Source organism: Notothenia coriiceps, unplaced genomic scaffold (genome assembly GCF_000735185.1).
Source record: "Notothenia coriiceps isolate Sejong01 unplaced genomic scaffold, NC01 NC01_scaffold00019759, whole genome shotgun sequence".
In the NCBI taxonomy this organism is placed as follows: Eukaryota; Metazoa; Chordata; class Actinopteri; order Perciformes; family Nototheniidae; genus Notothenia; species Notothenia coriiceps.
The window spans coordinates 502,692-530,487 of NW_011352460.1; the positions used below are offsets into that span (position 1 = coordinate 502,692).

Below are 27,796 nucleotides of genomic sequence, written 5' to 3' on the forward strand. Positions count from 1 at the left end.
CACACTACACACACACGACACACACACACACACACACACAACTACTACTAGTACATACACACACACACACACACACACACACACACACACACACACACACACACACACACACACACACACACACACACACACACACACACACACACACACACACACACGTTGGCAAGTTAAGATGAGTGTTAGAACCCGTGCATGTTATTCAGGTTTGACAGGGTGCTTCAGAGTTGCCATCTAACGTTAAATTAACATAGAACATATCAAAATGTGCAAATACAAAAATTGTGACTGTTCTGACCTTTTGTAGTTTCCTCTCATGAATTTCAGCAACATTTATTCCACCCCAGAGGTCCTGCATGGCTATGTCTTGCCCTCTGAACAGTTGTTGTGTCTTTAGCTGGCCATTTTTGTTCAGGCCTTTCTCATCAGAATGCTGTTTCTCCTCCGAATCAGTAGAAGAACTAGACATTTTTGGGGAGAAGGCTTTTTGGTGGACTGGCAGAACGTTTGAGGAACAGTTAACAACTGTAGGTAGACTTGTATCTTCTCTTTTGTCTGTATGTGGAGACACATTAGTAGCCTGATCTTGAGTTGACCTTGAGGCTTCAGACTCTACTGAAGAAGCGACAGTGGAGAACTGGGAGAGACGCTCTTTCTTTTCTTTCTTCTTCACATAGGTAAGTGTTTTCGTCTGTGTCTGCTGGGGTGTCAGAGGGTTTTGGGGTTTGTCTAGGCTCTTCCAGAAGGACTGCTTTGTCTCGCTGTGAGGCTGAGGCTGGTTCAGACTGCGGGGCCCCAGATGACCTGAGGAGTAGGACAGGATATCGGTCTTCTGACCAGCTTCAGCCGCCAGCAGCAGTCTGTGGATGTCCCTCCTGAAGCACCCAGGGCTCGGCTTACACCTGCTGGACATGGCTTCGAAGCCACAAAACAAGATGTTGTAAAGACAGTGACACCAGGTGACAAAATATGTTTTTATGCAACATAATTGTGATGATCCATTTAAAAGATGAAACCTAAATAATTTGAATACATTTATTTAAAACCTGCCTATACAGTAGTTAGAAAAAACTAGAAAGTAGTTTGAAACAAGCTTGAATAACATGACATGCTGGTAAAACTCTGCCTAGGGCTCTCAAAATGTCTTTTTTTTAATGAATGAATTTGGTTTTCCTAGCATTAGGTGCCATTTCAGCCCTGTAAATATAGACAAAAAGTTTAAGTAGGCTATAGTGCTGAAGTATAAAAAAAATATTTTGGTGCAGCTCAGAACATTAGCTCAAATAATTACTGTTACTGTGAAAAATAGTAACAGGGTGGACATTGTATGCTAAACTTGGCAATTGCTACCTGTGTGCTGATAATTAAGCTAGCACTTTGTGACAATCATATTTTTACAAAAAATGATCAGTTTCCACTAAAAATAAGTATAACATAGTGGACACGTTATGCTTTACCGCAACAGTCAAGCTCTTTATGAAGAGTGAAGAGTGATACTTGTACAAGATGTTCCCAATCCTTCTTGAGTCATACAATAGTAGAATAGTAAAGGGGCGCAGCCAGGAGGATTTCAATCAGAGTAACACGGGGAACATTCAAACGTGGGACACACTTTTGAAACAACTTTAAACAATACAAAATAATTAACAAGACACATTTAAATTTGGTGAGGAATATTAATAAGGGGATTATACGACAGTGACCAAAATGTTGAATTTGTTTGATTTCTTTTTTTTTTTACATCTGTTATGGAAGTTGACATGGCAGTTTGGCCTACTCAAATCTGAGTAATTATTTAGAATTTTGAATATCTTGGGTATATAAAATTGTTTCTTTTATGGTAAAAAAAAAATAATACAAATAAGCATTCGCCCTTTAAAATGCAAATGCTGATATAATGTTTTGGGGACCAAAATGGCACCGAATGCCAAACTAGCACGAATTCGACCAAAGTGCTTCCCGTTTTGGTTTTACATTACTTTATTATAGAATCTAGGTTATAGGCAGTAAAAACGTTTTAAGGAAGCAGAAACCACAAGTATTAATCTTACCTTTAGCTAGTTGTACTTTTTGTCACGACACAAAGTAAACTTTCCTCACGGCCCAAGCAGTTTGTTCTTTGCTCGGTCTCCATGGAAACCTAAGCGCGTAATGTCTGCGTTGCGTTCACTGTCTTGATAATAACCGTACCCATGAGTTTTGACGTGCTAGATCTAATTAACACATGATGAGGCGGATAGGCGAAGTTTTAAAGTGTATGCACCTGTACAGTACAGACATTTATTTTACATTTGGCACATTGTGCACAGTAAGTTTAGGTTTATGAGTATGCAAAGCCAAGCATTAATGAAAAATAATTTAAATATTTTGGAATTAGCTTGCATTATGATTTATTTGAGGGATGATTATGAGTCATTACGATACTGTTTTTAAAAATGATTTACATGCTGAAAATAACGCTTAGTCGTATTATTTAAAATAAAGACATTACTTCTTGCAATTCATGACACACATGAAATAATTTAACCAATCAAAGAAGTTGGGCTTCACTTTTAAATCAATATATTTCGAGTAGAGAAACGGCAGGTGGTATTTTATATGTTCTTGTTCCTGCAAACTCTCAACAAACATCAGAAAGAGAGTGTAGAAGATTTTTGGAGATCAAGCCGACTAGGCAAGTGGAGTAAAATAATTCCGTGGAGGATGGAGGAAGCTCCCAGAAGTTTATCAATAATAAACACATCCCGAATGATGCATTGACACATAACATTTTCTTTGCGGCTATCAATGAAAGAGTATAGTATAATACATGCTGGTCATTCACACAGGAAATAAAGACTAATCTGACAAAGAGATGTATTTTTTCAGGTATTTATTAAAAGTCATTTGGGCTACTGCTCTTACATTTACAGTTTAAACATTCCGCAATTATTCTTGGTAACAGTAACATGTCAAGACCGTTTTGTTTCTCTTAATGTGAACTTTGTACAAAACAAAAAGGCCAACATTATTTTGCTTTGTATAAAAAATATAAGTTAATTAAAATTTAACTCTAATTAAGAAAATAACAATAGTAATAATAGCAATAATAATTATAATTATCAATAATAATAAAAATGATAAAGATCATAACCTAAACATAGTGCAGACAATGGTATATAACTGGTGCTGAAAAGTAGGAGGGACAGTGCAGTGTTATGGATTTAAACATGTTCTCAGGTGGGGACGGAGTGGAAAAGAGACGGTCAAAAGCATTGTTTCTCAAACGCAAACACACACACATACACACAGTGTACAAACTAAGTCTGAAAGTGCACCACCGCCATTCAGTTTAGCGCAATCAGAGCATCTCAGTCTGTACAAACTAATTCCTAGATTGCCCACAGCATACACCTGTGTGCAAAATGATATATAAAGGTCAGTTTAGGTGCATGCTAATTGTTGCTCTTGGTTGAAGCTTACTGGAAGCCATTCTGAAACGTGAGACGGAACACAGCATGGAAACTGATGGCGCACTGACCCACGTGCCTCCACCATTTTGCAATCAACAAAACTTTCATCATAAATGTACATTCACACCATTGGGGGCCACAGTACCAGTTGTAAAAACAAATTATTTTAACGTTATTTTCAGTCTTGGAGGGACGATGTCCACTGGAATGACAGTTTCAGACAAGAAATATTGTCCTTTGGAAGATCTCGGAAACTCATTTTGAAAGAGTCCAAATGGACCCCCTTGCACGGCGCTGGAGAGGACGATTTATTTTCTTGGACAGGCCATGGGGAACCTGTGTTACACACCTGCAGAGTCAACCAAACATTCTTGTGTTGCAATCCTAGAGATAGACACATGATGCACTTTATCCCAACAGGTCTGACATTTTGGGAAAACATGAAGCTGACCATTTGTGAGACTTCTGTTGAGCTGCTCTGCCTGGCAACTACAGTTCAGTGTCATAAATGTTTCACACTGTAGCTTTTAACCCAGCAAGGACACCCGTCTATGTCAAAAAGATTCAGCATAGTCTTTGGTGACTCATTCTCCTATTCATCACTCCTTAACCATGTTGCTATACATCAAGGTTCCGTCTAGACATTACATAAGCAAGTCAACATGTTGTGTCACTGCAAAACATCTTTAGAAGCTGCTGGGACACCTAACCAACTTGTGCAGTATCCTCATGTTTTATTCATGAATGCAGAAATGATTACTGATTAATGAGGAGAAACCAGATTGCTGTGTAAAATAATGTATGAGGAGATAGTGGCGTGAAATATAACAGTAAAAATATAATAGTATACAAGCTTACTTTATTATAAGCCTGCACACTACTATACTGTGACTGGTGCTATTTGTGCATCTTCTTTGTCCTGCAAATATTACTACTGCTGGCCTGGGGACAGATCCTGCTATTCAGAAGATGTTAGATGGACTATGCAGCAGGTTCCTAAATGCCAGGAGGGTCCGGGGGCCGTGCTGTGGGGTCCACTTCAGGGAGAAACATTGTGACTCTCTTGTGACTGTGTCCACAAGTGTCCACATTATCTAAGTCTGCTCGTCCCAGTTCCTCTACGTTTAGCGGAATACGCTGCGGGGGGTTTCTCCACGTAGAATAGGCTGTATGTCTTTATTATTCAAGTACTGCAAAGGATTTTTGCTCAAAAAGTAATCAAAAAAACATTCTGACATCCACCTTCTCAGTAAGGTGGCATTAAACCATACATCTGCTCTACACATTCCTCCTGTCTCTGGAAATACCTTGCTGAAGTAGTGCACGTACGATAAACCTACCACAGAAGGCAAACAGTACCATTTCAAATCAAAATAAAAAAAGCCTGAACCGACAACAAGATTTCATATATGTCTAGCCTGTGAAAGGTTCAGAGTAAGGCCTCTGCAAATACAAGACCACAAAAGAATCAGCTCATATAAAATAAAATAAAAATCATAAAATAACGGAGCCAAAATTAAACTACCAAAACGGCACAAGTCCATTCTACCAAATGAATTCCCAAGCTGAGTGGATGTAGAGTTATGGGTCCAAGTTCTTCCCCATCGGTTGTCTGTCAGTCTCTGGGATCTGTGAAACCGTCAGTGCTGACACCTCCGTCACCCAATGAGGTAACTGTGTGTTTTCAAAGTCAGGTCGCCTTTAGCTGATCCGTCTCCTGCGAACACAGGATGTGGGTTTTCCCCCTACGACCAAGTCCGTGGCAGGATTCTTGTTGCATTCCTTTGGTGGGCCAGCAACCCCTTTGGTAGTCAGTTGTCCACCTTGACAGGGCCTGGATCACAAGGCCGCTCGGGCACGACGTCCTCCACCTCTCCCCGCGAGATCTTCTCCCATTGGCTCAGGTTATCCCTGCAAACACAAAACACTTCCATCAGACTCTGCATGCTGTCACAATCAGGACTGTGCTACTAACTCATTATCTTGGAATCTGAAACAAGCAGATGTTGTTGTATGTGGTTTACATTTAAAAAACAACCAAAAATATTTCTTATTCAACATTTTGTATGTTTTATATTGTAGTAAAGCACAGTATGTTGAAAAATACAACACTCTTATTTATACATTAATCAATCATTTTTTATTTAGAAAATCATGTCAGTATGAACAAATACAACCTAATAAGGCAAAAATGATTCATGTATTTATAAAGCTATTTTCTATTTTCTATCTGTCATAAATAAACCAGCGACTGTATTCACCATGACACAGACAGTCTGTGGTTTGTACTTGTTTAACTTTTGTCAAGTTTCTGAACAGATATGAGGAGCTGTGAGCTCTGAGGGCTGACAGCTAACGGCTGATGTTGGTTTTGTCAGAATCATAGAGAGATAATTAGAGATTTCTCTCTAGGGCTCTGGGTTTTGTGTTTGCGGGCGGCGTGCGTTGTCGCTTGCCGGCGGGGGGGGCTGAAACTCGACCAACAACCAATCACATGAATCTCCCGCCCCAGACACAAGCACGCGGTTTGATTGGCTAGAGCTTGTACTGGCATATGATTTGAGCACCGCGAGAGAAGCTAAACTTTGCTCCCACAATGCAGTTCGGCGAATCATGACGTCACCCCATTCAAAGTGAATGGGCAGAAGCGTTGAAGCGACAAATAGAGTTATAAACTGAGCTCTATTGGGGTCTTTAAAACTAACGCGTGCACACACACAGCAGCAGCCCTCTACTTGCTACAAACTTAAATATGAAAAGGTTTGACTACGCACACACACATATAATCTCGGCTTGCGCAGCACGATCACAGGCATAGATTTAGCAATAATGCATTGCGCACCTTGGAGGTGCAGTGCAGGCATATTGTCATTCAAGAGATGTGTAGTTCTTTTGGAAAACATGTTTTTCTTTTAGCCTATTTACCTCGTTAACGTAAATAATACGCATTACATTGACACATGCATTATTTGTGATTAAAATAATGGTTGTTGGTCATGTATTAGCGACCCCCACAGATGTAGGATTTCACCGCGTCCGTGGGAGCTCAGACCCCTCCTTATGGGAACTCAGCTCCCATTGGCTCCCACATAACCCTGCGTGCGAGGCCCTGCAGTGGAAATGCGCCATTAATGAAGTGTTCTTCTGATGGAACTAGTTAGTTGGCACAGAACAGTAAAACACTTTGCTGCCACAAGGGTGTGCAACTGATGTTAAAACTAGTATGAATCTTATTTTGTGAGAGACAATCAGACCTTTAAACCCAAACGAAATATGCACTTCTAACAATAAAATAAAGTAAAAAAAATACCAGGATAATATCAATTATGGTTCTGAGGAGATCCTTAATGAATGTCAATACATTGCTATACAAAAGCTCCAATAAACAAAACTGTATTCAATTCATAAATGTAATTATTTTTGCAACAATGAAAAAGACATGTCACTACAGCACCATGAAATCCATTGATCATCTGTAGTAGCATGAAGGTAACCTCTCCCCCTATGATGTCATCAAGTGCTGCCCTTTGCTGCCATCCCTTCACTGAGCCAGTTTACACGTCTGTGTCAGATCACCACAACAAGCAGCCGGGTTCCGCGGGGTCTGCGCGGGGTCTGCACGGCCCACCTAGGGCCCGGTGCTGACGTACGGTCGGGGCTTAAATATAACACCGCTCACTTTGTTTGCATTCCCGGGGATCAAGGTCAAAATGCTTTTAAAGAGCAACGAGCTTACCCCAGGAGGGGCGGGCAAATGTGCCACATGATCCTGTTCAACAGGCAGAAATGACACATAAAAAGCATTCTTACAGTCTTATCAAATGTAAAAACACACACACACAAGTGCATAGTGATAAGAAGCAACTACGTGTGCTTACTCAAGTCCTGTACTGAGTGTGACTCCATTACAGAGGGAAGTCATGTGCTTTTCTGCTTCCCTACATTTATGAGATGACTTAAGTTATTTATTTCTTTGCAGATAAAGATTTCAAAAAACGTATAATGACAAAAATAAAATACAATGCATTGTTAAACAGTAAACAAACAACATAAGCTCTTTTGAGACCAGCTACACGCATTTGATTACATCTTAATTATTACTGCATCAAATATGTAATAATGTAGCAACTAGAGCCCATTTTGCTGCAAAGTGAGTCATTTACTTCACACTCTTCTTAATTCTACTTTTTTTCTTTAAAAATAATGGGTTTAGTATTTTCATTTTTGTAAAATGCTTTTATGTGACACTTGTCTATCTGAATACGTTTTCAAAAAGGTCTGATCACATGGTTTTTAAATCTTATATCAGGGCAGTAGCATGTGTGTTTTGTTTGTATTTTGAGTGGAACTCTTGGAATGTGCGCGTTTAAACACTCGTCCTGATCACACCTAATCTTATTTGTCAGGCCAGCTGCTGCTGTTCAGACGAGGCCAGTCCCGCCCCTTTTTGCACGTCAAGATGATGTCATTGCTTCTATTGGCCGCATGAGATGTGCAATCAGCACAAGAAGATAGTGTGAAGTAACTTTTTGTTGTTTTGTGTCTACAAAAATAAACAACACAACAACAATTTTACAGTTGGTTTTTGTAACCTAACACGAAGATACATTTTTTTGAAACTTGGCTTTCTGTCAAAGCAGTGAACGCAGAAGGAAGCTTCTCCTAATACTTTAAAACTCCAGCTGTGAAAACGTACTTGCAGGCTCTTAGAAGAGGACCGGATGGAGGGAAAAGCGACAATAGTGTCGTGTAGCACGGAACTGCAACAGCATTGTAGAATCCCACCTGAAAAATAATGATGGAAAATAAATAAACCAACAGAGGAGAATAGACAATAGAAGCGATAAATAAATATATGTAAAACTTTAAGAAATATTCTGGAATGCTATTTGACTTGTCTTTAATCTCTTTGGTCATTAAAAAGTGTCCAAATAAATGTATGATGTCTGGGGTGTCCTACATTTCCACACTTATATATACTACTTAAACATTCCAAAAACTGACGTCCCCATTTTCCAACTATTGGCAATCCTACCTTGTCATTCCTTAGCATTAGCATTAGCCTCTAGCACTTCCTAAAATGGCTTACAGTCAAATCTAGCTTCCCTATTGTTTTTATTCTGTATACCTTCCTAATGCAGAAATGTGAATCTCTTTGAGTGGGGTCTTGGGAGAATGAGCCTGGTGAGAGACAAAAGGTTAAAAATGCTGGTCTTACTTGGCCTTGAGGAACTTCATCTTTCTTGTCTCTGTCCATCATAGGGATCGGCTGCAACCCAATCTTCTTCATCTCATCTCCCTGTGGAGGAAAAAATAAGGAGAGAAACTGTGATGAATCCTCTGACCACTAGACGACAGTATTTGACACTCTGCAAAGTGTAAGACACCTAGGGGTATCAGCTTTTATTGGTGACAACAGACGCCTGACTGTTATAAGTGGAGGTACTAAATGACACTCAAACAGTTTAAACTCCAACAGGATCCCAGTGTACCTCAGCCCAGAACTCAGCATAGATGTCGTTGGCGGTGAGTCGTGTGATTTGCCACTGCTTGGTAACAGAACACAGGTCACATGCTGTCATCATCAGACCAATCACACGGTCCCTGGAGGGGAGCAAAGCCTCATTATAGCCATGAGGAGAAACTCAAAGTGCCGTTTGTGTGCAGCAATTCCGCGTGTGATGCTATGAGGCCCGACCTGACCTGTGTATGTATGGTGTGTGTTTGTGTTGTGACCTCACCTGTGTGTGAGGTTTTTCAAGTCCAGCACACTTGTGTTCATCAGCTCCGACAGCTGCTGGTGGTTGTTGAAGTACAGGGCGAGGTCAGTAGCGATGATGGCCTTCCGGATGATCTCCAACACCTGCTCGTACTCGCTGGAATTCAGGTTGGAGAAAATATTGTGCCCTTCCAGCTATGGGAAACAAAGAGATCAATAAAAAAGCAAAAGCTCCACTTATGAGGCGTTCGGCTCAGCTGGATTACAGAAGCCTGTAATTCATCTCAGGCCATCGCAGGTTCACGCAGATCCTGGACGGAACAGAAGAGGGCACTCTGAACTAAATCATATCATGTACCTAGAATAGTGTGCTTATGTAAACCTTTGCTTGTTTGGAAATATATGTTAATTTAAGTATTGGAAAATGCTCTATCACTGTGTCTATCAGTGTTTATTGGTTGGCTTATAATGGTGTCCTGCTTTCTGCTACAAGAGAGAGCCAATACTAACTAACATATTACATATAAAGAAAAATGGCTCAGGGTAGCACATCCCAGATTTCCAAATCAAGGACAACAACTACTAGCATTTTACCCGTTTAATTAGAGCACACATGGCAATAGATATACGCTCACACATTTCGCCCCCAGAGGTAAAAAATTCATGTGACAAATAAGATGCTTTTAAACTTTATCCAAAGTTGTTCAAAACTATAATGAGTCAGTATGACATTAGAGGAATTTGCTTGTGAAAGGATATCATTTTTGGATAAGTTTAAAAAGAAAATGAAAATATCTAATGCGGTTATTGTGGTGTAATAAGTTAAAGGTGAGTCAAATTTTTTTAAAAATTATTATTATTTTAATATGTGTATTTGAGATGTATAAGTTGAAAAACGACAGAAATAAACTAAATGTTTTTGAGCTATTTTGTATTTTCTGCGATTCTTTTGCAAGAGTGACGGAATATTTTTGCCCACATTCCGCAAGTCTTGACATGTTGAAATGCTTAAATAATGGAAATGTTAAGTAAAGCACATATATATATATATATATATATATATTTATATATAAATATTAGCATTCAAAATGATGAATTAGTAAAAATGTTGACTTTAATTGTACAGAAACTTCTGTTTTCTACCTGCAGGATGGAGACGGTCTGGGAGAAGTGGTGCTGCTCCATGGTGGAGGTGGAGTACAGAGCGGCCAGCGGGTGGTCAAACTTCTGCAGGTACGAGTTGCTGTACCCTCGGTGGTCCAGATCATGGCACAGGCAGGCGATCAACAAACCTTTCTTCTGTTAACCACAGTGGGAAGATCAGAAAGACAAATCTCAAAGATTACATTAGATCAAATATACTTTATTAATCCCAAATTGGGATTTTTTTTCGTCGTAACACAAGGCATTGAGTCGAAAATAAACAAACATAACCACAACATAGAAACATCTCAAAATAGAGAATAAAACAGAACTTAAAAGTAAAATATATACATATTGAAAGTGAAGGATATAATCTGTCGACTATCTGTCAAATATACACTATGAAGAGCCAATTACAGCTAGATACAGCTATTTACATTTAGTGTGCATGACACAGCATATTAAATAAAATGTAAATGTAAAAGGTATAGTGTGGAAGACACTATATATACAGATGGACAATGAAAAAAGGACCCTGGACACTGATTTTATTTAGTTTTGTCCCGTAGTAAAATCCAGACCCAAAATGTTAACAAACCTCGAGCTCTGTGAACATCCCGGAGGTTTTCTGCAGGATGGCGTACATACAGTGAGCCACCGTCACTGCATGCTTCCAGTTGTGGTATGGCACACGCCTGTAGTTCTTCCTCACCGACATAGTGAACCGACACAGCTTCTCCAGCTCAAAGCTACACACGGAAAGAAAAAGGAGGATCAACAATAACTAATCTTAAGCTTTGATGAAGGTGCTGACACTGACAACACCTTACCTGGTCTTTCCACAGGAGTTATGAACCATGTAGATGAAGACAGCAGGCCAGATCTCCTCAAAGGGGCTAATGTCAAAGTGGAACCTGGAGGAGGGAGGAAGAGAGTCTTAAATTAGCATTTACAGCACACAGAGGGACTTCTGGACTCTGTCATCGCCACTTTCACCGACAAGTGGCACGGACCCAACTACACTCACAGTCGAGATAATCACCAAAAATTCGACCTGGAAGGGGCACTCACATTTCAATCTCTTTATAAATAGGTGTAGGGAGGTTAAGCTGGGTAAGGGTCTTCCATTCTTCTGATGTGCAGATGCTGTGATAAGACAGCTTTTCCATGGTCACTCTGTAAATGCATTCAGAGTGCCGGATCCTGTGGTACATCTGCAGAGACACACAGGACAGGAATTAAAATGTCGAGAGAGAAACTAAACACTCCAGCACTATAAAATAACAGGAGAACATTTTATAAGTCGTTGTTGAATTATTTAGAAATGATTTTAAAGGGGTCAGACAGAGTTAAGTTATCCGCAACAGTCCTGCGTTATATTTTATCTGTCTACAAAAAAAACTGTCTCCACATCTGGTTTGTATCGCTGTCCCCTTCCCAGACAGTCGGGTACAGGCGCTGAGCCGCGCACCTTCCACCACAGATCGGCATAAATCAAGAGTCAGCCCAAGCGAGTTTCCTCAAGCCTTGAGGCATAAATTACAGCCAAACATAAATCCTGTCAGCGAACGGATGCAGACTGCTTGTCTTAAAATATTAACACACGCCTCATCAATTTTTAAACCAACTTTGTGACGCTGCTCCTGCGTAAGTTTGTCGCACGAGATGATGGTGAGTCAGGCCCTCACAGAGAGGAGAGGCTTTGACGGACAGACCACACAAACGCAGGCTTCCAGAGCTGATTCGTAAAACGTCTGTGTGTTCCATGTAAGGGATAATTATCACAGACAGAAAAATTGCTTTTATTCTTTTTCATTGAGCAACGCACACTTAAAAACCTTGGAAAAAATGAAATGACTTCTCTGACAAATAGGGAAATCCGCAGCCTAGTAACAGCTAGAAAAAGCCTTCCAGCTACAGAATGAATTTAGGACAGTGATGAGGCCTCTACGTCAAAGGTGCAGAAAATAAGAATCAAGTATTCATGGCCATGAGGAATTATATAATCTACCTACACTGCAAAAGATAAAGCAGGCGTGTGATGAGAGATAAAAAAAGAATGGAGTTTTGCTGATGGAGAAAGTCAGTTAGTAATTTTAACATTTGAAGACTGGTTCAGTTTACTCACGTTTGCACAGTGTAAGGCCAGAGCACAGAAGACAGCAAATATCTTAAAGTTGTTCTCATCTGTTTGAGTGAAGGCACTTCCGCTTAGCTTGTTCACCATCTGCACCACACCTATAACGCTCCCCCTACTCACGATGGGCATGCACAGGATGTTACGCGTGGTGTAGCCAGTTTTGAGGTCCACCTCTCTGTGGAAAGAAGCATACAAAAATGAGACGGACAACGCTTAACTGAGGTTGGATTGTGAGAATGAGAGAAAATCGTCAAATAATCTTCCAAGACAAATTATAGCACAACTTCAAGACAGTTAATAGGGCGATTGATAATCAAATACAATGGAAAACATTGGTAAGAGAGTATGTTGGAGTTTACCGGTTGAACCGGGGGTCTGCATAGGCATCTGGGATATTTAAGACTTCCCCTGTCTGAGCCACTTGGCCAGCTATTCCCTTCTCTATAGAAAACCTAGAGAGAGAGCAGAGAGGAGAGGACACATGTTAGCTTAGTGAACTGCCAGGCTGTCGTAGCTGAGTGAAAATCAATAAGGAATCAATAATATGAAAATCCATGTTCAAACCTGATTTTAGAAATGCAATTTACAGCACAAAGTGTGGAGATTTTGATATTTTTATTCAGGGGGTAAAAAGTGATCATGTTCCACTGTCATGATATCACAACTAATTGAAGTAATAAGATTTATCACCCAGTATTTCAATTTTTGATATAATTTATTAATCCCCGTGGGGAAATTGTTTCTCTGCATTTGACCCATCCTAGTGTTAGGAGCAGTGGGCTGCCATTTTGAACGGCACCCGGGGAGCAGTGTAGGGAACGGTGCCTTGCTCAGGAACACCTGCTCAGGAACACCTCGGTAGCACTTGGCCTTGCCGGGACTTGAACTGGTGACTTTCCAGTTGCCAAGCCAAGTCCCTATCGACTTCGCCACCACCGCCCAAATTGACTTTCTGTTAGTGGAAGCATTTCCTTCTTTGCTTTCTGTCACCAGAGGAACTTGTTTACTGTACACTATAGTTAACAATGTCTTCTAGGGGCAGGAAACACACCTTGTGGATGTCAAAATAAACTAGCACTTTGCAATAAAAGCTAAGATGTATGTAAATCAAAGGTAGACACTTGTAAATGTAATGAATTTAGCACAGTGAAGGAAGTAATGTTAGTCTCACACACCTAATTTCTTTGGTTTTCCGAAAGACAGGTTTTCCTTCTTTCTCCTCCCCGATATCGAACAGGTCGGAGTACAGTTCTTTGTTGTTGTGATCTACCTGGAAGAGTGCGCACCTGTCCGCATTCACCAGGTTTTTTGCATATATCTGCAAAACAACACCAGGGACAGAACCTTATAAGCAATACTGAGAGTTTGAATACAAATAAACACATTAATCTAGCAAAATAACAAAAATGTAGTTTAAACGTTTTCTTGGGATAAAGCAGTTAAATGTGAAGAATGTAAAAAACACACAGTATAAATACAGGTAATTCCAGTTCATTATAGTGTTTGAACCAGATGACTTGAATGACCTGGGATTGACAACACAGTCACAACGCAATAAAATACATACAAATAGAGAAGTGGGTTTTAGTAGAAAAACAGGAAAATCATATTTTACACTGATCCAAATCCAAATACTGATAATCACTTTCCTATTGTATGTTAAGCGAAGCCTAAACATGTATTAAGTGTGTCAATGTATTTATTATATTAATAACAAACTATTATTTTGAGGAGAAGTATACCTATTATTATGATCATACTGTATATTATTTCCTTTTAACACACATAAACCTAACACACACTCCCAGGATGTGTAGCCTTGAAGACAATGTGAATGAACACATACTTGCAGAAATCACACTCACCATAATATGTTCAAGTAGAGAATCTATTGCCACAATGTTATCAAAGTATGTTCTGTGCGAAAAGAAGAAATGGTGCATTGAGATGTTGACAAATGGGAAGCTCTGATGACGTTCACATTCAAGACATGAAAGCTAACCTAAAATGCAGTCATTTGTTTTTATTGTGTGAAATAATAGGTGATACTTTATTAGGATATCTTGAGTATTTACAACATTTCAAAAGCTTAGTATTTGAGGTTCAACTGTTTTGCTTTGTGTGTAGATATTTACTACTATAGTATATGTGAAGATTAACTATCTCTCAAACATAACATACTCTTAGAGGTTTTTTTTTATTGGTAAAACACATGTTGCGTGAATAATTCAAGTAAATGTACACAGACACAGCCAAACAGCTGAATTGTTGAATCTCAACGAATAAGAAATCTGGTATCCAAATAAAGTGTTACCAAAAGTTTTATTTAACGTTTGACCTGACATGATAAAAATATGTACATTCTAATTTATTTAGAATAAAATGACACTGATGTAAATACACTTTTAGTATGTATATTATGAGCAATCATTTAGAGTTAGGAAAACTGTCCCAACAGCAACTCTTACTTTGACACGTCTAGGAGAAAGTCATTGAGCTCAGTCTGTTTGGCGAGGCCTCGGCACACCTGGAAAGACAAAGAAGAAATAGGTCATGACCCTGAGACATATCACACATAGTTCACTGAACACATACAGTACAGCATCATGTGTGTACTGTCAACAAACAAACTTGGTGTCCACACACTTGGCTGTGGGTTTTCAGGAGTTTGAGTAATAACAGAGCTTTTTGAAACATTTGTTGACTTCACTTTTATAAAACACTTAAAAATATGGAAAGTATGTTCCCGGTTTCTCTTGAGAAAACGTAACAAACTATTTTCAACACAAACTGACTAAAAGGATAATATCCACATTACATCATTCATTTTTCAATAAAATAAACCCTGGTACAATACAGCCAGTATAAATATATACGCTACCACAATGGGACACAAAAAAATGAGGGTTAACAAACATAGACTTGTACAATTTAAAATATTTCACTGTGCGTGTTATACGCCTTATAGGTTTATTCAGTTCAGCCCAATTGCATATCCTTAATGCTGAGGATATGGCTCAGATAATTGGGAACTCATACACGTGGTTTGGGAGAATTTAATAAAATACACATGTTAGAAACACTACATAAAGTCATAACAATGAACCATTGAATATCTATATTTTTTAGACATAAAAAAAGGAAGTTATTTATCTTATTTACCAGGAATCTAGGCATCCACCTTCATTCAAACAATAGTGGAGAACAACATATTGCACCCCCGAAAAAGTGTTAAGTGTTACAATGTTATGGTGAATCTATGTAATTAAAAGTATATTGTGCACACAAGTTAATACGTACCAAAAAAGAGGGGCAGTGATCTCTACATAGTTATCTCTATATGTTTTGCAGCGTGCCGCAGCGCTCAGGCTCAGAGGTCCACTGTGGCTCCACTGAGGTGTTGTGCTGTTCTTATGAGAACATTCGGGCGTAATGACGCCCACAGGGAGCTGTTTGTTGAATCTGTGGCTTAGCTGATTGGGCTGGGCCCAGTTACAACCCAGTTCCTGTACACAGTGGATTTCACCCTTTCATGCCCCAGTGCAGAACCAGAACAAACAAAGTCATCCAAGATCATCACAATATTTGGGACGGGGTAGGCTCCCCCTTGCTGAGTCTTTAGTGATGTGTTACAGTACAGCTTACTCACCTGTACTTGATGAATGGCAACTGCTGCCCATGCTAAATTAGCTGTTGCAACCTGGAAAAGAATGTGAAGATTAGCTGCAGAAAATAATAATATATATCACAATTAACACAAGTTTCACAATAACAAGGTTTAATCGCATTTCCTCTGTTGTAACAACATAATGATCTGTTCCGCACATCAGGCACTACAGATTCAGAGCCACTCAGGGCACACGGACACCTGTAACATTGCTGCGTCTGCATGTTTGTATTGTGGATTTAAATTTGAGCAAAATACAATTAAAGCTGCACTAACAGATGTTTTTTTTTATCACATAACTATAATAAATAATGAAAATTATTTTTAGCTCTATGGAGAGTTTCAATGTTGCAAGCTGATTTTTTTTGGTTCACCTTATGTCACACCAAAAAAATTAACTGAATAAAATCAAAGAAAAATGAGACAACAAATAACTTCATAATCATTATGTCATTTACAAAATATTGTCAAGAGATGGTTTGTGGAAAGATTTGGATTTTAAAGCCTCAAAGCTCATTCACTGAACTTGCTTTGGCAACCTGTATGTTAAGTTATTTATGTCATTAGCAACTAGTATAACATAACCACAGCGTAAAGATTTTCCACAATCATCTGAACCCCACAAATCTAATAGAGATCTTAATTAATCCAGATTAAAGTGAATACCAGGCTAACTGTAGTTCTGTGAGCCTTGCTCCAGCCTCCCCCTCTTGCTGTGTTTTGTCTGGGTCAGACTGACCTCCTGGTGGCTGAGGTTGAAGGGCTCCTGGCCCCACTGCCGGTGCAGCTCCAGGATGGCAATGAGGTCCCCGATGGCAGTGATGATGGGAAGGCACAGGACAGAGTGAACATGGATCCCTGAGTCCTGCCCTGTGCCGTCGGGGAAGCGCTCGTCCTGCAACACAGATCAATAAAGGTTATTTCACCTGAAGTGCACTGGAGTTTAGCTGCGAAATCCACGGATATAGATGACGAAGAACAAAAATACTTACATTTCCCCCCAGCAGAAAATGTAGGAATTGAAATTAGGGCAACTAACAACTAATGATTTGAAAAAACATCATCTTGATTGATTGATTAGTCTGTTAAATGTCAGTAAGTAATGAAAAATGCCCATCTGTGTTTCCAAAGTCCAAGTTAATGTCTTATTTTGTGTTCAATCTCGACACATAAAACTGAGAAAATCTGAAAACCTCCACACCTGAAACAGTCTTTTCTGCCATTCTAGCATTTAATATAATTTTAATGATGACAAATAAAAGTTTGTAAAAATAAATGTCAAATTCTTTTTTTTTTAATCAAAGATCAAAGCGATGCAGTATTTTTGTTAGATTCCTATTATGAGTAAATCTGAACTGGTTGCAAAGAAAACAGCCTTACCCCCATGACGTCCTCTACTAGCAGTGTTTTGTGAGTTTTGGCAACATGAGCGGCGATGGTTGTCCCAAATGCGATGGGGCCCGAGGGGATGAGGCTTGGAGGGCCATCCTTGGTCCCCGTTGGAGTGAACAAACATAAACTCTATAGACAAGAACAGAAAAGAACAGAGAGGGAAACAGATATAGCGAGTAAAGTAAATGAAATACATGAACTGAATTAGTCTGTAACATGTATTTAGCAAATGTCCTCTCCACTTACTTTGTTGCATTCTCCCAAAAAATAAAGTGCAAATCCATCAGCTTTTGTTGCTGTAGAAATAAAAGACACATGGGTCACACAAAAGGGACAACATTAGCTGTGTGTTCGTGTTACATCCTTTCATATAGAAATATCAAACAATAGAGGTGAGTCTACCCGAGAGGAAAATAAGGACATAACAGTGCAGTTAAAATCTAATAACAAACTATTAACAATGTCCCACATAACAACAAGGGCACTCTGACAGAGGGCTTTGAACGCCATCCAGTTCATCTCATTCCCAGTCCTCCTCTTCAGTCCCATTTCACACTCATATATAGGTCATGTTATCATACAATGGGAAGACGAGAGACCGGAGGATCGACAGTGAATACACAGATGATCAAGAAGTTAATGAGCAGTGTGGTTTGGGTGAAAATGATCTTTTGGTTTGACTCTTTGACAACAGTGAAATGAAATGCACCATGTCCATTGTTAGAATGAAAAAGATAACGTCCTAAAAAGAACTTTTTTATGTATGCTCATTTTCTTTGAATTTATTTTTTCTTTGTTTTGGAGGAAGTGAACTTTTGTGTCATTTTGAAACCTTGAATTCAGTGTATTCAAACCCCCACTCCTTCAGTAAACATAAAATGATAAAGAAAAAAATACAAATAAAAGATAAAGTGTTTTGAAAACGTTCTCTAACGCTGAAAATAGAGTTGAAATAACCCAACTGACTGAATGCATTTGTAGAAAAGTATACAGATTGTTTTAACATATGATTTAAATGTCTAGCTTTTAAAACGGTTGAGTCTTGGTTTGTCAATGTGAATGGGTAGAAGAACTTTGACTATTCAGTTACAATTCATTAAAACACATTTTTAATGTATGCGTTTTTAATACAAATGTATTTACTATTTGACAAAGCTCTTCTTGAGTTATTAACCACAGCAATTATTCTTGTCAAAAATATGTTTGATTGAATTCCAGTAACATATGGAGATTATAAAGACGCAAGTGTGATGTGAAGTGAAGCTGAGAGTTTTCTTTGATAAGCTGAACCAAGTCTTCTTTCACCTTTTTTGATGATGTTGCACAACTCATAGAGCAGGAGTTTGTTGTCTCCTCCAGTGTCCAGGCGCTGCTCCATGTAGCTGTTGAGTTCGTACACCACACCCTGCATATTTGAGTCCTGGTACTGCTGGACACAAGGCACACCGATATTGCAACTCCACAGTTTTGCATAAACACTGAGATTGAGTTTCCAAAAATCAACGTGCTGCAATCTGTACTGTTACTGCAGCAGCTAGCTATTACTCAAACTGGGAGATTTTTTTGAATGAAAGAGGATCATCTTCCTGCCATTCACAAAGACACAGCCATTCATCACAACATTACCCTCCACCCCACCATTACACCGCCCTCCACTGATGCATGCTTGCTAAGGGATCCCCCTGCAGTCCCTAAGGAGGCCACCTGAGCCCCACTGCTCTGATTAGAGTCCCGGCAAGCTCTGCTGCTCAGCCTCAGCTTTAAAGTTTGGTTATGTAAGAGGCAGACCTCCTGCCTTGTCGGGCCAGAGAACCGTCTATTTCTGCGCCTGAAGAGAGGGTGAGGGCAGGACGGCAGGGAGAGTGGCGTACTAGAAAGCCTCCCTCAAGGGAAGCCTTCTATCCTCCCACATCCTGTTTGCACAGACGTATGGATGACGCACCGAGGGGTCGATTGGCCCTTGTTTTTTTTTCTCTGTGTGTGAAGTCCCTTTACCCGGATCAGGGGCCCTGCTGCGGGCGCTGACACCAGGCCTCTGAGGGCTGTGAGGGTGTCAGGATGACAAAGGTGTGAACATACGTGTTTGCAGCACAGTGGAGCTACTTTTTCCCATAAATCCCTGCCAAGTCACTCGCAGGACATGCTAACAATGCAGCAGCTTATTTTCTTGGTTAATCTATTTGATGTTGCCCTGAACAGTCACAGAGACTGGCCTTTTCTGGACAGCACCACTGTTAGCGACATTAGCCTTAATGCTATGGGCTGCATCATACTGAAATAATGCATGAATTAAAGTTATAATCACAATGCTCTGAAAGAACATGAAGACAAAGACAAGAGTTTTCCAAGAGCAATGTTAATCTGCACTTTAGTTAAGTACAACGAGATATTTTAGAATTCGTAACTTTTGTGTTATTTGGAATTATTTCAGTTATAGTGTCAATAAGGTTGGCCTTTGCAACTAGAGATAAGGGGATAAGGTAATAAAAGATGTACATTTTTTTAATAAATATGCACACGACGATAAAGAAGAAAACCTACCCTGCTGACGGCTTTAGCTGATGTGTCATCTGTAGAAAGAAAGAGGAAAGAAAACAATTTAAAATACAACTCGTAAGAAAGTTCGATTTTATGATCAGATCTGACATTATCAACAAGTGGACACAACATAAAGACTTGGGTTGAGTATGAACTAAGGCTGTGTTCAAACACAGCATACTAACACATTAGTCATACTCAGTAAGATGTATTGAATGTTGGCTCGGAATAGGAACATGGTCGTTACTATCATTAGCAACACATGCATTGTGCATGTGACGCAGGGAGGACGTATTGCTTGAGTTTACTTGAGTGTGAACAGTCTGCTGGTAATGGCATGCTTAATTGTTAATTTGGTCTGCATTATGCAGCACACAGATTCAGTATGTAGTATGCAGTATACACAATAACCTTGTGCATAAAAAGTTGAAAAGCAACACAGAAATCTGGTCCGGCTGTTTAGAGGTTGAGTTGACACAAATGCAAAAGCAGCCAAAAAGCAACACCTTAAAAACAGTGGTCGGGTGAAAGGTGAATGAGCAAATGCAAAAAATATGCAGCATTAAAAACAGAAGTATACATCATGTATAAATTAGATATACTTATTTTATCTACTTTTGATGCATGGAGACATTTGCTTAAATGATGTTCCGTTTTAAAACAGAATTAAGAGGAGTATTAATCTGACTTGACAAGTGCAGAATCTTGTGGCCTAGAGTGCAAATTCCTGGTGTGATTTCAGACTGTTGGAGAGACAGTAGACATATGACTATTGCTTTTGGACGTAGACACTGGAGTATGTGATAATAATAAAAAGTCTTAGCCAATCACAACAGTTTCTGGACCTATAGTCTGGGAGTGCTACTTGGGATGAAAATAAAACTATTCACACAGCTACGAGCAGTTCTTCATTACACACGGGGTCACCACAGCACATGAGAACAGTGAGAGCTCAGATCTCTTTGGCAACCTTTCATGTGATCAAACCATCTCAAAGGGCGGGCACATTTTTAGAAATATCTACTGGAGTGCAGACTCTAGCTGGTTCTCTTTTGACACAAACCTCTTTGTACATGTGAGGAAAGACATTACAGTCGGCTTCATTGTTTGTTGTTTTAAACATTCTTTCAGTATGCTATGAGTTTCCTAACTTAGCCATGAAAGCTATTTTAGAGTGAACCCCTGGCCAGGCATGACGTCAATCAGAGGACAGAGCTGCGCTGAAAAAGACTTCAAACTCCTTTGGAAAAAGGATGAATAGAGACAGAATCTTTTCTGAATGACTTGTTGAGGCCAAATATATTCGGACATGAACCCCCTTTGGGAGAGCACATTTTTACAAACCTGTTTGTAAAGTAATATACTGTTGAGTTGAATGTCATTTTAGAAAGAGGCCTGTGCAAAAAAAACAGATTTTGATAAGAGAATAAAAACTATTCCATTATCTACCACAAATTCACAATTGTATTTTTATCAGATTGTAATTTTTTTGTGTGAACAGTACGTCTGTAGTGTTTGCTAGCAACATGTGCACATGCCTGGGTAACTCTAAGCTATGAGCTGCATTACATTTTTTTCCTCCTCCGTGACCTGAATTCTTAGCTCTCAGATTCAAAAACCAAATACAAGCAAATGCAAGCAGACAAAATAACAAAATGCCGGGTCGAATGGATTTCAGATAAAGAGATTCAGTTCTTGTTGGGGTGAAGCGGTTCCCCCTTGGAAATGTAGACGTCGGCATCTACATTTTTTCTTTACAGAAGTAACAACGAGAAGACACAAACGATAAAGCTAAGTACAAGTAAACTAGGCGACTATAATGTAACAATTAACTTAACTGAATACAATTGTTGAAAGGGTTAAGTTCTAAGACGGAATTAAAAGCAACACCCAAATTAAACAACCCTGTGGTAGTGACCTGTCAATCAAAAGGTAGCCAAGCCATCTCCTACTTTATCATCTACTCTACTTTACATGGGACAATAATTAACAAAATGATCATCCTATTGTATTGAAGAACACTTGAAACTAGCGATTGAGACCATGAAGTCAGGTTAAAAATGTTAGCTGAGGTAACAAATCAATGAGAAGGAGGGTCTTGTTTTCATAGACTTCTATACATTCTGAATATTTTGTGAAACTGCAGGAGTCATAACTGATGGTGATTAGAAAGAATGCTCGTTTAAGGCATTGTTGGTTGGGTCAGATGATTGCGGTACGCCCTGCTTGCTGATCAAAGCTGCTGTGATGTGATTTTTAGCAACACATAATTCCCACTTAACATTAGTGTACTGTAAAGTGTTGCAGTGTGAGTGATTCCAGCAACACTGATACAGTTGTTGTCAGTAAAATAGCATGATGGTATGCAAATGAATGATCCCATCACGGCACCAAAAACATTTTGATGCAGAACTATTGCAAGAATTTCTATTTCGTTGTTTTTAGTGTGATTTGGAATCATATTTTGGACAAATGCTTTTAGCAATTTATTCAATCACATGACTCAGTCCTATGTAAAAGTATTTTAATGTTCAGTGTTATTCCCTTTGCTACTATGTGTGTCGATTTCCCCCAAATGTTCAAAGTTCCTTTTTGATTGTCCAGGCCTGGGGATGTTGCAGATCCAACTACATGTAAAGTAGTCCCAGTGGAACCACATGATGATCACTGAGCTCTTTATCCACACACTGAAAATATTGTTAGGAGGCAAAAAGGAACAGGAACTAGCAATTTAAGGCTAGATACCCAATATAGAATGCAGTATCTTCCTGTGATACGAGGGAGTGTCCTTTATATCTGTTGTGTTGCTAAACCAGTCGCTGCTTGGACCCGTTCCAGCTTTTTTTAAAGTAAGCAAGTAGAGCGTGTGCACACGACACATTCAGCAGGTGTAGGTCCAGCATGGCTTTATATTCCCGGTTTTCCTAGAAAACAAAAAGACTATATTGTTTGTCTCTTGTTAAAGAGATAATGGGTGGACCGTACCGTTTGGTACAGAATAATAATAATAATAATAGCTTGGATTTATATAGCGCCTTTCAAGGGACCCAAGGTCGCTTTACAAGTAATAGGGCAAAAAACAAACATAACAAAACAAAAAGTCAGACAGGCAAAACAACAGATCGATTTAGGGGCCGAAAGCCTTGGCAAACAGATGGGACTTGAGGGCCCTTTTGAAGACGTCGAGTCGACACCTTTCACATAAACTAGACCCCAAATATATAAAGCTGACAACTTGCCTGTCCAACTATGCAACAATAACATCTTTGTGTCATCAGGTGTGTGTCTGGGGATTTACTCTAATGATACAAATTCCCCTGGGGCCCAGAGGGAAGTTATATGAGTGTGAGTGCAGGTCTGTGTGTTTTACCACCATACGATGTGATCAGCCATCAGCACAGGGACAGAGACCTGTAGCCTGTTCTAATGCCATCCCGTATTTTCAAAGATCTGCTATTGCTTTTAGTAAACACCAGGGTTCATACACTTTTTCACCAATGATTTTCAATGACTTTTCCATGACCTTTACCTAATTTTCCATGACCAAAAAAATTACTCTTCCTCAGCGGTACCACTGAAAATTGTTTATTTTAACATGGAACAGGAAAATAAGGTCTGAAACATGTTGTGCTTATCTACAGTAAAACAAATCAAATAGTAGGCTTACTAGCTTCTACACGCTAAAGCAACCCAAATCAGCAAAATACCTCGTCAGTTAAATGCCATTTTATGTTTCATTACTATACGATACAGTATTTATTATCATTATAGTATTACTATTTTGGCAATTAGCTAAAATATAAATTATATTTGAAGCAACTTTAGTTACATTTCCATGACTTTTCCAAAACTTTGGGAAAAATATTGTTTTCCATAATTTTTCCAGGGCCTGGAACTTGCATTTTGAATTTCCATGACCTTTCCAGGTTTTTAATGAGCGTAAGAACCCTGAAACACAGGAGGAGAGGGCCAACATGTTCTTCAAGAATATACTGACAGCTCACAGAGTAATGAACACCAAACACTAAAAACTGTCCAGTAACCCCTGAGAGCAGCAGAGGATGAACAGACCTCTTCTTGTAACTTCATCACTCCATTCAACATCTTCCTGAACCGGAACAACCTCAGAGTAAATGTTTGGGATGTCAAGCTTAAAGCTGACATGTACTAGTTTAGGATATGTGCTACCTGACTCAATGCTTAGAGGCTGCTTTGCAGATTTGGCTTCATAAGGTCAACTGTACAGCACTTCCTGATGTTAGTCCTTTTCTAAAATTGTAATTTAACAACTTATATTTAGTTTGCAGCTAGAGAGAGGCTGTTTAGTTGCTATAGTTAAAAACAAATCATAACTTGATAGGAGTTTTTGCATCTTATTTGTTTTGTTGTTAATATCAAGGTTTTTAACTGTACAGAGAGTCCTGTTGTGGCACATTGGTTGTACTCTCATAATTTGCACGTATTGATTTCATGATAAAGCTTTTCCATCCAGGACATTTGTGCAGCAGACAAAAACAAAAAAACGCAGCACTCACATATTTCGATTTCAGTGAGAGTTCAACCAATAAAATCATCACACTGCAACAAGGATTCAAGCAGGCACATTTGACATATCCAGGATAATGCAGGAAAAAAGTAAAGAAGACTTTACTGCCATGGTAAAAAAACCTGTCATTTCTTATAAAAAAGCTTGGTCCTGAGATATTATTAACAGTATGTTAAATGTTTTTAAAATAAGATCTGTGCTTACTTGATGAATACTAAAAGAGATTTCATTATTTGACTTCATAAATACTGCACTTTAAAAGTATGGAACATGTGCTTTTTAATGCAAAAAACAAATACTGTAATTTGGATGAGTAATTAATACTGATTAATAATAATTTATGACATAATCATTCAGCTTCATAACATTTCTGCAAACCGCAGACGAATAAGAGAGACAAGAACATTTACAGCCTGCAATTCACATCAGCACAAAGGTCTCTGAACTGTTCGATGAGACATGGTGAGGAATTATTTGGAGGAGCACCCAGAACATATCAGCAGCAAGGCTAAGGCCTTTCAGCAGGGGAAAATCCCTCAGTCAGCTGGCTCTAATGTGCATGATACTAGACGGGCGCTTTATTGATCTCACGCCTCAGATACGCCTCCCACAGGACGGCAGCTCGCAGTGACTCAGTGGTCAACATGTGTCGACCTTGTGGCCGTCCTGCATCAACCGGCTCCATGGAGGAAGGGCAGCTGCCACAACCAAACTCTTTTTTCTCTGCCATGGTTGACACTATTCCTTTTTACCGTTTCACACATGTCTCTGTAATATGACTCTCTGTTAGGTAAAGGGTAGTTTTAAAGGTTTCCTAACATGCTATTTTTAGGCATACATTATGGGTCTCAGATATATAAAAAACATGTCTACGATGTGTTTTGCTCAAAATACCAAGCAGATCACCCATTCTAGCCATGCCTCATACCCCTCTATTTCAGCCCTGTTAGTGAAAAGCTGATTTTGGGTCCTTAGCTTAAAAAAAAGAGGGGGTGGGAGCTAATGCCTGGTCAGAATTCTACGGAGATACTCAGCTAAATGCTACCGTGATGAAACGCCATATCATACCACATCATACTACATCAAGGATTATTTCTGGAACAGTACGGAGCTCAAATACTTTTTATTTTGCGGGTTTACCACAAGGTGAGTTCCTTTTTATATCCTGCTTTTTTACACATGTACTCTCTCCAGTACAGCTTAGCTCTGAGTGTTAGCGATGCTTGCTAATGTAAACACATACCATATTACTTCCAAAACGTTACGCATTGTTTCTGATAGCAACGTTTCTGACAGGTCCGTGGGTCCACATTTCCGATATGACCTTAGGTCATATCGGCCGCAAATCTGGATCAGCTCCGTTGTACCCCCGTTTTTAGAGATTTGGGTACGGAGGAAAAGAGAGAGGGTTTTATTTTCGGGCACTTTGTGAGTTCCCTGACACACCGGGGACACATATTTATGTATAAAAGACATCAAAAAGGGCAATTTGCATGATAGGACACCTTTAACATACTTCATAAGACAAAAACCTTTTGTTTGGCGTTTCATTTAAGTTGCATTTCAGATACCTAGATGATCAAAATGTTTTTTCCCCCAGTATTTTAAAGAGCCTCCCCTGAGCGCGGCCTTCCTCCCTCCTGATGGAAAGCCCTGCAGGTGAGACAGCTCTCTTATCACAGTGCGGGGTGTATGGTTCTGCTACACAAGCACATCTTTGTCTGCATGCGAATGCCGTCCAAAGACATCTGAGAAACAGCATCAGCTGCTCAACAGCTCGGCCTAACTCTTGCCCCCGGAGTTTGGGACAGAGAGGCTGGAGACTCACTCACACTCCCTCTACAATGTTCCCCATTTAAAGGTGTTTTATTAACGAAAATGTGATTAGACATTGAAATAGCTTCTGTTTGCAGCCTTTCCGATCTAATTATGTGCTACTTTTCTATGTTTTATCATTTGAATGATGATCATTTTTAATTGAATATTTCAAGGATTTGGGCTGTGATTTGTTACGTTTCCTTATTTTCTGACATCTAATCATTTAAATTAACATTAAAAGAAATTATGAACAGATACCAAAGGAAGTCCAGAAATGTCTAATTTTGATCATACTGCTGACTAACTACTCTTCCACAATGACAACTTAGGGAATGAAGAAATATCTTGATAGAACATGAACAAAACACAAAATGAAAAAAAGTGAACCATTGCTAAAATTATAGCAACAACTACAGACTTTAACTTAGACCTACAGTCTTCATTCACAACTGCATAAGCAAGACGAGACAGAACATATACTGTAGGTTCTTGTCTCAGTATGTCCGTGTGTGTGTGTGTGTCTGTGTGTGTGTCCGTGTGTGTGTGTTTAAGAAGGCACAGACAAGTAACAAGGGGCCTCTGGACATAAGCAGCAGACAGGTTGGGATTTATTAATCACCCCATGACAGTGTGTGTTGTGAAGTAAACATCTATGGGACATCGGTCAAGAGAGGTGTGATGATCGAATGACATCAGTAGGGATTCTGGGAAACTGTGATTTGTTTGACATGTTCACTAACAGGCTGCTGTAAAATCGATCTGCACTGTAACACTCTGTTATGACCAGGCAACATCTGCTTTGAAACACTAATCTTGAAAATAAATACAACTTAATAAAGCAATAAAGTCATAAACATATAAAAGGGGAGGCGTCACGAGAAAATTGGAGTTCAGTTATTGAAACACTCATTTATAATATTACCACAAAGCACATCCAACACAATAACAAGCGTGCAAATGTGGAAGAGTTTGCTCTGGAATCACGCGCTGCAACAAAACATTTGCACAAACACACACAGACTTGCGTCTAGTTGCACAGACAAACTGATTTATGTAATACAATGTATCCCATCACATGATAAGTGAGAACGGGACTGGCTGCAGGGACTGCTTCCAGTAAGCAGCGGTTATCTCAGTGACGATCACATGATGACAGTTTCTGCTGCTGCACTCAAAGAGTAGAAGATCAATCTGGTCTCTAAAAAGTGGGACTGAAAAAATGAACAAAGAAATGCATCTTTACAATACATTTTCTTATTTTAACAATCAAAAATTAAATATATACAGGAGAGCCTCTTTGAAACAAGCAAATAAATCTGTCGGACAAATCAAATTCCAGCCAAATCTTCACAACACAGTGACCATTCAGCCTGTGTGATGAACC

At 39.3% G+C, this 27,796-nt stretch overlaps 2 protein-coding genes across 2 annotated transcripts in view; both read right to left on the reverse strand.

Moving 5' to 3' along the window:
- Positions 1 to 2,147, reverse strand: part of LOC104952222 (uncharacterized protein C6orf118) — a 4,708-nt gene extending 2,561 nt beyond the window's left edge. Inside the window, exons 1-2 of the mRNA XM_010779011.1 lie at positions 2,049 to 2,147; positions 296 to 912 (exon numbers count right to left, since the gene is read on the reverse strand). Of these exons, the coding sequence (XP_010777313.1) occupies positions 296 to 910 (615 nt within the window). The 5' untranslated portion in view covers positions 911 to 912; positions 2,049 to 2,147. The remainder of the gene's footprint in view (positions 1 to 295; positions 913 to 2,048) is intronic.
- Positions 2,148 to 3,062: 915 nt separating this feature from the next.
- Positions 3,063 to 25,324, reverse strand: pde10a (phosphodiesterase 10A). The gene is made up of 21 exons (XM_010779017.1): positions 25,186 to 25,324; positions 20,052 to 20,080; positions 18,816 to 18,936; positions 17,757 to 17,806; positions 17,499 to 17,639; positions 16,858 to 17,013; positions 16,101 to 16,151; positions 14,920 to 14,978; positions 14,317 to 14,368; positions 13,627 to 13,769; positions 12,811 to 12,903; positions 12,440 to 12,626; positions 11,383 to 11,525; positions 11,142 to 11,225; positions 10,910 to 11,060; positions 10,312 to 10,467; positions 9,191 to 9,363; positions 8,942 to 9,053; positions 8,668 to 8,748; positions 8,146 to 8,234; positions 3,063 to 5,360 (listed from the first exon to the last, which is right to left on the reverse strand). Exons 1-21 carry the CDS (start codon positions 25,322 to 25,324, stop codon positions 5,261 to 5,263), a joined length of 2,310 nt encoding a protein of 769 aa, XP_010777319.1. The 3' UTR covers positions 3,063 to 5,260.
- Positions 25,325 to 27,796: the final 2,472 nt, after the last annotated feature.

Excerpts from the sequence above, each read along its gene's own strand:
- pde10a (XM_010779017.1), bottom strand. The coding sequence starts at position 25,324 with ATGGCAGAGAAAAAAGAGTTTGGTTGTGGCAGCTGCCCTTCCTCCATG. Across the intron at positions 14,369-14,919 it reads TTTCTCCTAGACGTGTCAAA|AACATACTTTGATAACATTG; the intron begins GTAAGAGTTGCT and ends CTTTTCGCACAG. Across the intron at positions 8,749-8,941 it reads ATGCTGAGTTCTGGGCTGAG|GGAGATGAGATGAAGAAGAT; the intron begins GTACACTGGGAT and ends TTTCCTCCACAG.